The sequence below is a fragment of the Drosophila novamexicana genome, unplaced genomic scaffold, assembly GCF_003285875.2.
Source record: "Drosophila novamexicana strain 15010-1031.04,08,12 unplaced genomic scaffold, DnovRS2.1 tig00000644-arrow-pilon, whole genome shotgun sequence".
Lineage (NCBI taxonomy): Eukaryota > Metazoa > Arthropoda > Insecta > Diptera > Drosophilidae > Drosophila > Drosophila novamexicana.
The window spans coordinates 2,147,501-2,160,210 of record NW_020824814.1 but is presented as its reverse complement, the minus strand read 5'-3'; the positions used below and the strand labels follow the sequence as shown (position 1 = coordinate 2,160,210).

Here is a 12,710-nt window from a genome sequence, read left to right as displayed (position 1 = left end):
AAAATGGTATAAAATTCGAAAATCTGACATTATTTGGCCGAGATATGCCAAAAAATCATCAAAAAAGGTTGATTTTGAAAACGAATCGGTTTTTGGTCAATCATTTTATTTTACCCATCGATATTGAATTTCTTTGAATGCCAATTAATAGTAGGGATCCGTACGAATGTAAAAAGGTATAATATTTTAAAATCAGACGATATTTACCGGAGATATTCAAAAAAATCATCGACAAAGTTTCGATTTTTGACCCGACCCCGATTTTGAAAAAAAACGTGATGTAACCCCTTGCTTTTTGGTCGATTTTGGTCAAAATTTAGATTTTTATTTTTTTGATGCCAATCGATAGTACTGATCCTTACGAGCTCAAAATGGTATAAAATTCGAAAATCTGACATTATTTGGCCGAGATATGCCAAAAAATCATCAAAAAAGGTTGATTTTGAAAACGAATCGGTTTTTGGTCAATCATTTTTTTTTACCCATCGATATTGAATTTCTTTGAATGCCAATTAATAGTAGGGATCCGTACGAATGTAAAAAGGTATAATATTTTAAAATCAGACGATATTTACCGGAGATATTCAAAAAAATCATCGACAAAGTTTCGATTTTTGACCCGACCCCGATTTTGAAAAAAAACGTGATGTAACCCCTTGCTTTTTGGTCGATTTTGGTCAAAATTTAGATTTTTATTTTTTTGATGCCAATCGATAGTACTGATCCCTACGAGCTCAAAATGGTATAAAATTCGAAAATCTGACATTATTTGGCCGAGATATGCCAAAAAATCATCAAAAAAGGTTGATTTTGAAAACGAATCGGTTTTTGGTCAATCATTTTTTTTTACCCATCGATATTGAATTTCTTTGAATGCCAATTAATAGTAGGGATCCGTACGAATGTAAAAAGGTATAATATTTTAAAATCAGACGATATTTACCGGAGATATTCAAAAAAATCATCGACAAAGTTTCGATTTTTGACCCGACCCCGATTTTGAAAAAAAACGTCGTTTTGGAACGTCATATCTCCGCTGAAGTTATGTCGTTTTGGAACGTCATATCTCCACTGGAGCTATGTCGTTTTGGAACGACATCGAATCGGTTTTTGGTCAATCATTTTATTTTACCCATCGATATTGAATTTCTTTGAATGCCAATTAATAGTAGGGATCCGTACGAATGTAAAAAGGTATAATATTTTAAAATCAGACGATATTTACCGGAGATATTCAAAAAAATCATCGACAAAGTTTCGATTTTTGACCCGACCCCGATTTTGAAAAAAAACGTGATGTAACCCCTTGCTTTTTGGTCGATTTTGGTCAAAATTTAGATTTTTATTTTTTTGATGCCAATCGATAGTACTGATCCCTACGAGCTCAAAATGGTATAAAATTCGAAAATCTGACATTATTTGGCCGAGATATGCCAAAAAATCATCAAAAAAGGTTGATTTTGAAAACGAATCGGTTTTTGGTCAATCATTTTTTTTTACCCATCGATATTGAATTTCTTTGAATGCCAATTAATAGTAGGGATCCGTACGAATGTAAAAAGGTATAATATTTTAAAATCAGACGATATTTACCGGAGATATTCAAAAAAATCATCGACAAAGTTTCGATTTTTGACCCGACCCCGATTTTGAAAAAAAACGTCGTTTTGGAACGTCATATCTCCGCTGAAGTTATGTCGTTTTGGAACGTCATATCTCCACTGGAGCTATGTCGTTTTGGAACGACATCGAATCGGTTTTTGGTCAATCATTTTATTTTACCCATCGATATTGAATTTCTTTGAATGCCAATTAATAGTAGGGATCCGTACGAATGTAAAAAGGTATAATATTTTAAAATCAGACGATATTTACCGGAGATATTCAAAAAAATCATCGACAAAGTTTCGATTTTTGACCCGACCCCGATTTTGAAAAAAAACGTGATGTAACCCCTTGCTTTTTGGTCGATTTTGGTCAAAATTTAGATTTTTATTTTTTTGATGCCAATCGATAGTACTGATCCTTACGAGCTCAAAATGGTATAAAATTCGAAAATCTGACATTATTTGGCCGAGATATGCCAAAAAATCATCAAAAAAGGTTGATTTTGAAAACGAATCGGTTTTTGGTCAATCATTTTTTTTTACCCATCGATATTGAATTTCTTTGAATGCCAATTAATAGTAGGGATCCGTACGAATGTAAAAAGGTATAATATTTTAAAATCAGACGATATTTACCGGAGATATTCAAAAAAATCATCGACAAAGTTTCGATTTTTGACCCGACCCCGATTTTGAAAAAAAACGTCGTTTTGGAACGTCATATCTCCGCTGAAGTTATGTCGTTTTGGAACGTCATATCTCCACTGGAGCTATGTCGTTTTGGAACGACATCGAATCGGTTTTTGGTCAATCATTTTTTTTTACCCATCGATATTGAATTTCTTTGAATGCCAATTAATAGTAGGGATCCGTACGAATGTAAAAAGGTATAATATTTTAAAATCAGACGATATTTACCGGAGATATTCAAAAAAATCATCGACAAAGTTTCGATTTTTGACCCGACCCCGATTTTGAAAAAAAACGTGATGTAACCCCTTGCTTTTTGGTCGATTTTGGTCAAAATTTAGATTTTTATTTTTTTGATGTTAATCGATACTGATACTGATCCTTACGAGCTCAAAATGGTATAAAATTCGAAAATCTGACATTATTTGGCCGAGATATGCCAAAAAATCATCAAAAAAGGTTGATTTTGAAAACGAATCGGTTTTTGGTCAATCATTTTTTTTTACCCATCGATATTGAATTTCTTTGAATGCCAATTAATAGTAAGGATCCGTACGAATGTAAAAAGGTATAACATTTTAAAATCAGACGATATTTACCGGAGATATTCAAAAAAAATCATCGACAAAGTTTCGATTTTTGACCCGACCCCGATTTTGAAAAAAAACGTCGTTTTGGAACGTCATATCTCCGCTGAAGTTATGTCGTTTTGGAACGTCATATCTCCACTGGAGCTATGTCGTTTTGGAACGTCATCGAATCGGTTTTTGGTCAATCATTTTATTTTACCCATCGATATTGAATTTCTTTGAATGCCAATTAATAGTAGGGATCCGTACGAATGTAAAAAGGTATAACATTTTAAAATCAGACGATATTTACCGGAGATATTCAAAAAAATCATCGACAAAGTTTCGATTTTTGACCCGACCCCGATTTTGAAAAAAAACGTGATGTAACCCCTTGCTTTTTGGTCGATTTTGGTCAAATTTTAGATTTTTATTTTTTTGATGTTAATCGATAGTACTGATCCTTACGAGCTCAAAATGGTATAAAATTCGAAAATCTGACATTATTTGGCCGAGATATGCCAAAAAATCATCAAAAAAGGTTGATTTTGAAAACGAATCGGTTTTTGGTCAATCATTTTATTTTACCCATCGATATTGAATTTCTTTGAATGCCAATTAATAGTAGGGATCCGTACGAATGTAAAAAGGTATAACATTTTAAAATCAGACGATATTTACCGGAGATATTCAAAAAAATCATCGACAAAGTTTCGATTTTTGACCCGACCCCGATTTTGAAAAAAAACGTGATGTAACCCCTTGCTTTTTGGTCGATTTTGGTCAAAATTTAGATTTTTATTTTTTTGATGCCAATCGATAGTACTGATCCTTACGAGCTCAAAATGGTATAAAATTCGAAAATCTGCCGAGATATGCCAAAAAATCATCAAAAAAGGTTTATTTTGAAAACGAATGTGTTTTTGGTCAATCATTTTATTTTACCCATCGATATTGAATTTCTTTGAATGCCAATTAATAGTAGGGATCCGTACGAATTTTTTGTCAGATTTTGGTATTTTATTCCGTTTTGTTTTTAACAATCAAATTAAAAATCCTAGGCGAAGCTTTAAATTTTGTTTTTGATTTCGAGTAGAAGTTTATTGGGCAAAGTTCACACTTAGAAATACGGTGCAAAATGTATATACACCTCATGACAATGGATATGCTCCCGCCGTCTGTTGAATAAACATTGAAAAGTTCATCAGAAAACATTAAAATCATATTCACTGCACCCACATCCCTAGCGAACTGTGCTGGGAACTTAAATGATGCGTCAAAAGATCATATCATAAACTAATTTCAAATAGATTTGCGAGAATTACCCTTCAGAAATCAAGGGAAAATCACGGCCAACAATTGCGGCCTGCCAATTGCCAATTGTGTTTATATTTGGGATTGTGGGTTTTTCCTTTGTACACCTCTTGACTGTTGATGTTTTTTTTTTTTTCGCAAAGACAACCCCTCAGCACGTACGGTGCGCCTACCCCTGGGTAGGCTCTTTTCGCACAGAGCTGTCAATAAAGATATCACAGCTAATGACGAAATTAACACCCTTGCGTTTGGGTTTTTGCCGAAGAATCCGCTTGTGCATGCAAATTTCTGGCGAATTTCGTATGCAAATTTATTGATAAATGATCGAGCCGCAGGATCTGTGCCAGCTTGTGTTGGGCCCACAGAGCGTAAGGACAACTGCAGTCAAATGAAGGTAACTTGATGGCAACAGCTGCCAGTTGCGATTTGAATCACAAGAAAATAAAAAAGAATAGCTCCTGTTCTACAAGACACGTGGCCACAAATGCGCGGGCGAGAGCGTCCCTAATTTTTCTCAAAAGACTACGTCTGGCATTCGATCTGATTAGAGGGGAGACAAAGCGTGCCGAATGCTGTCGGGGGGGAATCTCTCAGCTCTGAGATGGCGCCCAAATGTTATCGAGGCAGTCTTGCCTCGAATTGTATTCAAATCCTTTGTGCAATTAGAATGCAGTTCATGTCTTGCCGCGGACCAACCCTTTAACACATGTACCACACCCGAGGGTCGGGATCAGGGTTACTTTCGCCCAAGACATTCCATTAGAGGCATGATTGATGATGCGCCCGGCATACGCTATTTGCATAAGTCTCTTTGGGTAACGCGCGTCCAGGCATTCACCTCAAGGCTTAGACAACGCTGAGGTCATGAGAACAAAGTCCAGGCACACAAAGGACCAGGAGTCCGTGTCAATATTTAAGTTGCGCTTGGAGCGCTCGCGTACATTATTATCATTATTATTATTATTATTATTATATACTTTAAGCACATATGAGTAGTTAGGTCTAGGACTGAAGAATGGCTACGGACTGCAATCAGGGCGTATCCAACAGCTGCTCGAGTATCCAATCCATGAAGTATTGTGTGCTCGTGTAGACGCCGGGCACCTCGGGCCTGGCACAGCCCACACCATACGCAACCACGCCAATCAAATAGAAACGCATTTGACCTTCGCTGACCTCGGAGGTCATCAGCGGTCCGCCAGAGTCGCCCTGGCAAGTATCCTTGCCGCCGGTTAGCACGCCCGCACAGAGCACAGCCTTATCGAACTGTTCCTCGGTAAAGAAACGATTCACCTTCGCATAGCTGGTGCGGCACACCTGATTGTCCAGGACGGGTATCATCAGTTGCATCAGTATATTGGAGGATTCGCCACCTTCCTGCGTCTTGCCCCAGCCGACAACAAAGGGATTCGACGAAACGTACGACTTGGCACGCAAACTCGGACTGCTCGGCATACAAATGGGTATTATCGTATCCGTAAACTCAACATTACGCTCCAAATAGAGTATGGCCATATCGCCGCGTCCAATGCGACTATTGTACTGCGGATTGCTCACGTACTGTGGACAGAATAAAAATTCATTATAATATAAATACTTTGTTTAAATAAATAATCAATTTTTCGAAGTTCCTACCTTAGCGATTGGCACATCAACATGGCGTGCCTCTGTGTCCGTCGTCAGATCGTGCTCGCCCAGGCGCACAAATGTCCTAAGGGAAATCCAAGAAACTTTGACTTTAAGATTGTTTGGAAGCAAGGCTTCGTCACACTTACAGATCCTGTCTGATGCAATGGGCTGCGGTGATAACATGTCTGGCGGTGATCAGTGTGCCGCCACACTTGAACGGCGATGAGGAGCCATCATCGTAGCCGAGTAGCGCAATCCAGGGCCAGGTGCCCTGCTTGGCCGGCTCACCGCCGACGACCTTTTTGAAGGCAGCCGCTTTTGGTGTAGCGCCGCAACCCTCCGCCACGGTGGGCAAGCGACGCGGCACCTCATCCAAGTTAACTAGCCCCACCGGTGGCGGTGTGGTCACCGTTTGGCCCGTGGGACAACAGACCTGGGTGCCAACCCGGCCGCATACCAAATTGGAGGCCTGCAATTGCTTGGCAAAGTCAGGGTCTTTACGCTTCAACTGGAGTTCGCTTAGCACCGGCGCACAGCTCTTGATTTCTGCAAGGGATTAGTAGAAGCTCTGTAGATAAAAAGAGTCTATGTGGGTATCCAAGATTACTTACCCACGCATTCGCCAATCTTGCCGGGCGGAAAGCGACAGCTGGGACCACGTGGCTGTAGAATCGGGTTTGAGGTTATCGGCGCAGATGTTGTTACTCTAGCCGTGGGCCTGGTCGCTGGTGCCTGAGTCACAGGATCCAGGAAAGGATTACCACCCGGTGCCCGTGTGGTCACTGGCAGAGGCTGCACCTGCACTGTCACAAACGAATCCTCTGTGGATGGGAAGAAAGGATTCGGTGGTCGCTCTGTGACCGGATTAGTAATCGGTCTGGTGCAGCACACCTAAATTAAAAGATAGCAAAAGCTTAGCAGGATTGGAGCAGATGATTATTAGTGGTCATCCATACCAAAGGATCCCCATTAACGCTGCGCGTGCCGCAGCTGCGCTGCAGCGCGATCACATAATTCTGCGCCGTTCGCCTATCGGTCAGCTTGAAGACATTCACCGCCTGAGGACAGTAGCTGAGCGCCACACATCTGCCATAATAATTCTCGGGCGTAACGCAATTCTCTCGAACTAAACGCGAAGATGGAAACAAATGAAGAAGTGCAAATTAATGCGTGGATCTGACTGAACTTGTGCGAGATGTGCATTCAAATTTAAGCAAGAAAAAAAAAACGGAAAACAAATTCAATTATTGCTGATAGTTTGCCCGAATGTTGCTATGCCAGCTATATATTTGAGTACAGTATTAAAAAGATTTAGCTTATTTATGAACTCCTCTACCCCTTTCACTGCGGCCTGCACAAGGAAGAATGCCAAGTAAATTAACAAAAAGAAATATCTATGCCAAGTCTTAACGATCATGTTCTCAGACTGAGACATGGCTAGACAACTCGCCTGCTGATACTTATCATTCATATAAAAGCTTTAGGGGGCCGAAGCTGGCGCCTTAAACACATTCCTAATACACTCTCTAAGAACTCTATATTATAAGTCTATTACAATATATATTAATATATATCCAATAAAAACTTGTTCGAAATACTTGAAATTCTCGAAACTCTCTCTTTTTTGTATCCAGTTGCTACCAAATTTTGCAGCCAGTGATACGTGCTCTTAATACATAATAAACTATGCATAATTACCAAAAAAAAAAATAATAATAAAAAAAAAATAAAGATAAAAACCGTAGGGAAACGTCTCGGGCATACAACTGGGGTCAATTGACCTTGGGCGGAGCTTTTGCAATGACAGTGACACTGACTGGTTTTACGGATTGAACTTGAGGCGTAACGCCAAAATAAATGTTTAAATATACATTTTAAAGCATTTTAACAAAAAGCTATACCAAATCCGCGCGAGTTTCTATGCAGCGCAAATAATATTTGTGCGCGGGAGATACTGGAAAACAAAAGACTCAAGCAACGAACTTGCCCGTAAGAAAACAAATTCCAAAATTCAAATTGCAATTTGATTGCTTGAGCTTATATCTTAGAATACATACGTATATATATATATATATATATATATATATATATATATATATATTACATAGTATATATATACATATTTGTTGCGCAGGAATTGAAAAAAAAAACAAAAGACTTAGGCAACAAACTTGACAGTGAAAAAACCCAAAACTCAATAACACACAAATTCCAAATTGTAATTTGATTGTAATCATTGCTTAAATATTAAAATATATTTTTATGGACGCGTCGCGGTTAATGAAACTGGTTTCCTTAAGCGCAACAACTTGTTTATATTTGCTCGTTTTTTTTTTTTAGTTAGTGTTAGAAATTTGTTATAGTCGAAGCTGAGAAAAAGCCAAAGCAAAGTTCTACTATTTAGACATATATAGATGTGTGTGGTGTACCTTGTCGCTGGTTAAACTGGGCGGGCGTGGGCGTGGCCAGGCAGCCAAGCGTTAACACAACACTGAGCACTAGCTTCATATTTGATTTGTTGTTATATTTTGTTTTCGGTTAATTCTATTTGAAAGCGTATCCAAGTTCGCGTTGCGCACTCGCGACGTTGACGACTCGCCGTACGTTATCAGACTGAGCGCGTCTTGAGACCGGGTCCAAGCTTCTTGTTGACGTTTTATATATAAATTTTGATCGAATTTGTATGCCGACTTTTTGCGTGACCAGCTCGCGACGATCGGCAGATTGACGACAGAGCCGCCGTTTTTATATGCGTCGCGTCGCGAGGGCCCAGCTCGAAAAGTTGTTCTCAATGGGCGAGAATCAAGAGCGCTTATCGCCCAACTATATCAATTAAATCGCAACAATAACAGCTTTACAGAAAAATCACCAAATTCGCGCAGTCGCTGTAATTTTATACAGTTTCCCAACATGACGAATCCCATGCGAGGAATGCAAATTATTCCGACTGCATTGTCTAAAATACGGCATTGTCGCTCTGCAATTATTCCAGCTATGTGTTAATTACACAGATTTCATTTGCTAAAAATCTAAACAAATAAGATCACTCAGCGAAGAATAACTAAATATGCACAGGCGTATGTGATATGCCCCATTCTATACAAAATTTAATAGCTGTCAGCTAATTGCAGTGAAGGGTAATCAACGAACAATTAAGTAATCGACAACTGGACACTGCCAGACTAGCAGATACCCTGTTCTGGCTCTTGTTAACAAATATGCTTAACATAAGCTAATAATAGGCGAAATGACAGCTTTTCTTACAGCTGCTCCGATTCTTCTTCTATTCCCTTATAAATGTTTATTGGATCAAAAATAGCACAAATTTTCATTAGACTTAGTTGAGGTTTTTTTCTATGCCTTGTCCCATAATACTTAGTTGTGTTTATTCTAAAAAACTTGTTGTTTTCATTATTCAATTATTTCGGCATTTTAAACAGAAAAAATCAGGAACCTGATTTTTTGCTAAATGTTTATTGTATTGGATTAAAAGTAGTAAATATTTTTAAATTAGTATCTCAAGCTCATAAATTCTCCAAAAAGTTGATTAGAAATCGATGTTTATCAATTTGTGAGCTTTTCAAAAAAAAAAGAAGAGCTTGTGCTATACCTAGCCCTCTCTGAGATCGACAGGTTATTACAACAACATCGCAGTTTGGGAAACTCTCACGAAAAAGTGTTTTTATTATAAAACCCAGCTAAATATGGAAGCAAGGAGGCTATACTGTGAGATGTAGATATTTGAACAATTTAAAATAAGTATATACTTCATTTGGAAAGCAATTATAATTTGTTGAATAGCAATTATTCTACACTCTGTAAGGGCATACAAATATTGATTAATTCGGATATTTTGTTAGTTTGGAGCCAAGACGCAGGCTGGAAGCATATGTTGTCGGCCTGGCGCCAGTTTGTCATTGCTGAGTTTTGCGAATCGAAAGTGAGTCAAGTGGTTCATTTAATGCTCGACCAGTGTATAAATATTATTTTATTTGTCATATTAACAAACGGATTTAGATGCCACATTCCACGCTAAAGACCCCCTAATGAAGCCGTAGTCTGAAAGCCTAATTGTTGCTGACAACACGTTTAGCAAACTGTTTACTGGGCTCGAGCCCAGATGCTCGAGCAACTGGTTCTCGTCTCGTCCAGAGATCTGTCCAGATAAGAGCCGAGAGTTTCGCATGCATTTGATGTAAAAAGCTCGTGCCGATTGACAGATTAGAGATTGATTTTGCGCTCGAAAAGGTTGATTACACCAATCGATGACATAGGCGCTACACTCAGAAAAATGTTGGTTAAATTGTGCTCGAATCTATAAACTTAAAAATTTGTTAAGTCAAGGGGGAAATAATACATTGTCTAGAATATGGTATACTCAAATAAAGCACGTCTGACGCTTATTTTAAGTTTCCAAATTCGTGTTGCAAGTCATTTTTAAATCTGTTTTCTTAAAATCAAGCGTAATTATTGTAAATTCTTATAATACGTTTATTGTACTCAGGCCAAAATTATTTGTTTGATAAAGTTCGTTTCATACATAATTTAAGATTATTTGAGAACGAAATCAACACAACATTTCAATAGAAAAAAAGAAGCATACCACCGTTTGGCAAGACTTAATTCTCGCAGTGTATTTGCGTGCAGCGTACTGGAATCTGTCCGGAATGCTGAGCAGTTGCCATGCTGTCCAAAAGCCAGGCCAATTGTTATGCGTCGAATGCATTCGATTGGGTTATAACATCATATTCTATAGGCCCGTGGACGATGAGTAAGCTTTGCCTATTGATGGCATTTTTAGAATGTCGCTCAGGTGCCAGCGGGCGGTCACAGTTGTGGGAAATTCAGGTGATTGCTCCTGCTGATCAGTTCCGGCTCGAGTGTCCGTTAACCAGTTACCTTACCTTACCTTACCTTATGCAATTTAGCCCCCCCGCCTAAATAATAAAGCTTACATGCCAAGAGCTGTCGTAAAATTCTAATTGCGAGCCCGCACTTGGGCTTTACTTACACGGATTGAGATTGATTGATGATTTTGCGGTTTTCGGATTACGACACGGACAAGTTGTTTGCTCACGCTATATATTTGCCGTTATATTTGTAAGCTCACAAATTAAGCTCATCTTCAAAGCAAAAAAGGTTCAACACAAATAACATGTGCATATATGCACATGAGTTTTTCGGAAATACCCGACTTGTAAAACTCGCATGTCTAGAAAGTTGATTTTTAATTCAAATTTCAACGTAGTGTATTTATATTGTGTACTTTTCGTGCTCAGAAGGGTTATTATATTCGGTTAATTACACGCTTGAGTTTCTTTATATGGTGTATGATTATAAACAAATATGAAATGTCGAAGTGGATAATCTGAATATGGAAAATAGAGAATATTATTTGTATACTCGCTGAGTCGAGCCACTGCGCTGCCCTCCTATGCGATTCTCATGAATTCAAGTAAGCCTTACAGGTTCACGTGCTTTGATTAAAAATGTTCTATTAATAGCTAAACTGAACTTGAAGACTTTATCCCATCTGCTACTCTAAATAAGTACCTGTTTTTCAGTTTAAATATTAGTTTTATCCGACTTTTAGTATACCAGCTTTCCACTTCTTTTGCTCGCTCCTTTTGATATAGATCCTGCCCTTAAGATAACAATAAACATGTTTATGTGAAGTAAGTAAGCTAATGTAATGCATAATCACATTTTTAAAGGCATTTCACACCTGAACACAAGTTATATTCTAGTTAGAACTAACACTTAAAGGTTTTATTTAAGCTTAAACACACGGAGGACAACTGTTCCTTTAAGTTTATTCCATAGAAATTACGGCATGTCAAACCCAAAGAATTTTCGTAATAAACTCAACAAACAGTCTGCGTGTAAGTGTTATATTTTGGGGAACAGGTATTTCAGCCAACTCAGTGAATTTGCGTTAGAAATCGGCGCGCTCTGCCCCTGGAAACGCCGCGTAATATCTGATGTATCCAGTTCAAGTAGCTGCTGGTTCTCGTATAGACGCCCGGAAAACCAGGCTTGGCGCACTCATAGCCAAAGGAAACGATGCCCAGCAAGTAATAGCGATAGATGCCGCCATCCAACTGAAAAATAAACAAATTAAAATATAACACGATCATAAACGTTAAGAGGTGTTATAAATATGTGACAAACGAAGCGATTGTAAGAGTTCGGCATTTGGTTTTGTGGTTTCCCACCCGGTGGCAACAAACTCAACCACCTTGGGGGATTCGGCGGCTAATCAAGACCAAAAACTGGTTCGATGACTCACGATCTATGTGTGTGTGTGTGTGTGTGTGTAACTGACCTGCGGCAGCATAAGTGGTCCACCGGAATCCCCCTGACAGGCATCGACACTGGAGCTGCCAGCGCAGATCAGCTGCAAGAAATCGAAAGACAATTACGCATGAGTATCAGGTTGATATCCGCGATCGAGATAAAGGTGATGACGATGAAGGAGATTTGTATACCCTTGCAGAGAGCATTATTATTTTGTCTTGAGATGTGTATAATATACATCAAGAGCTGAGTCTTTATAGCCAGGTCCAACTGTCTGCTTCTACTTATTACTAGCCGGAAGGGCCACCAAGGTCACAAGTCCAGCATATGAAAAGCTTTTGCTAAATATTTTGACTCGGCACTCACGAGCCCTACAAATCTCCTTACATATCTGCAAGCCCGTAATCAACTTTTCTGCAAGGGTATTTAACCTTCGGCCTGCCAAAGTTGGCTTTTCTAGCCTGCTTACCTTGTCGCTGAATTGCACGAACTGGAAGACAGACTTGTAGCTCTGCTCGCAGCTCTGCCGTGAGACAATGGGCACCTGTGCGTCGCGCAGCACATTGGACGTGGCGCCCTGATGTTTGGTTGCCCCAAAGCCAGC

At 38.9% G+C, this 12,710-nt stretch overlaps 2 protein-coding genes across 3 annotated transcripts in view; both read right to left on the bottom strand.

Annotated features, from left to right (window-relative positions):
- Positions 1-5,145: 5,145 nt before the first annotated feature.
- On the bottom strand, positions 5,146-8,433 carry LOC115762555 (venom serine protease Bi-VSP). Its single transcript, XM_030704831.1, has 6 exons — positions 8,239-8,433; positions 6,766-6,935; positions 6,421-6,700; positions 5,956-6,355; positions 5,816-5,891; positions 5,146-5,740 (listed from the first exon to the last, which is right to left on the bottom strand). Exons 1-6 carry the CDS (start codon positions 8,315-8,317, stop codon positions 5,213-5,215), a joined length of 1,533 nt encoding a protein of 510 aa, XP_030560691.1. The 5' UTR covers positions 8,318-8,433; the 3' UTR covers positions 5,146-5,212.
- Positions 8,434-11,550: 3,117 nt separating this feature from the next.
- Positions 11,551-12,710, bottom strand: part of LOC115762556 (venom protease) — a 4,995-nt gene continuing 3,835 nt past the window's right edge. For both annotated transcript variants that reach the window (XM_030704832.1, XM_030704833.1), the window contains exons 5-7: positions 12,576-12,710; positions 12,135-12,206; positions 11,551-11,910 (exon numbers count right to left, since the gene is read on the bottom strand). The exon at positions 12,576-12,710 is cut by the window's right edge and continues 80 nt beyond it. In XM_030704832.1, coding sequence (XP_030560692.1) covers positions 11,731-11,910; positions 12,135-12,206; positions 12,576-12,710 — 387 coding nt within the window. In that variant the 3' untranslated portion in view covers positions 11,551-11,730. The remainder of the gene's footprint in view (positions 11,911-12,134; positions 12,207-12,575) is intronic.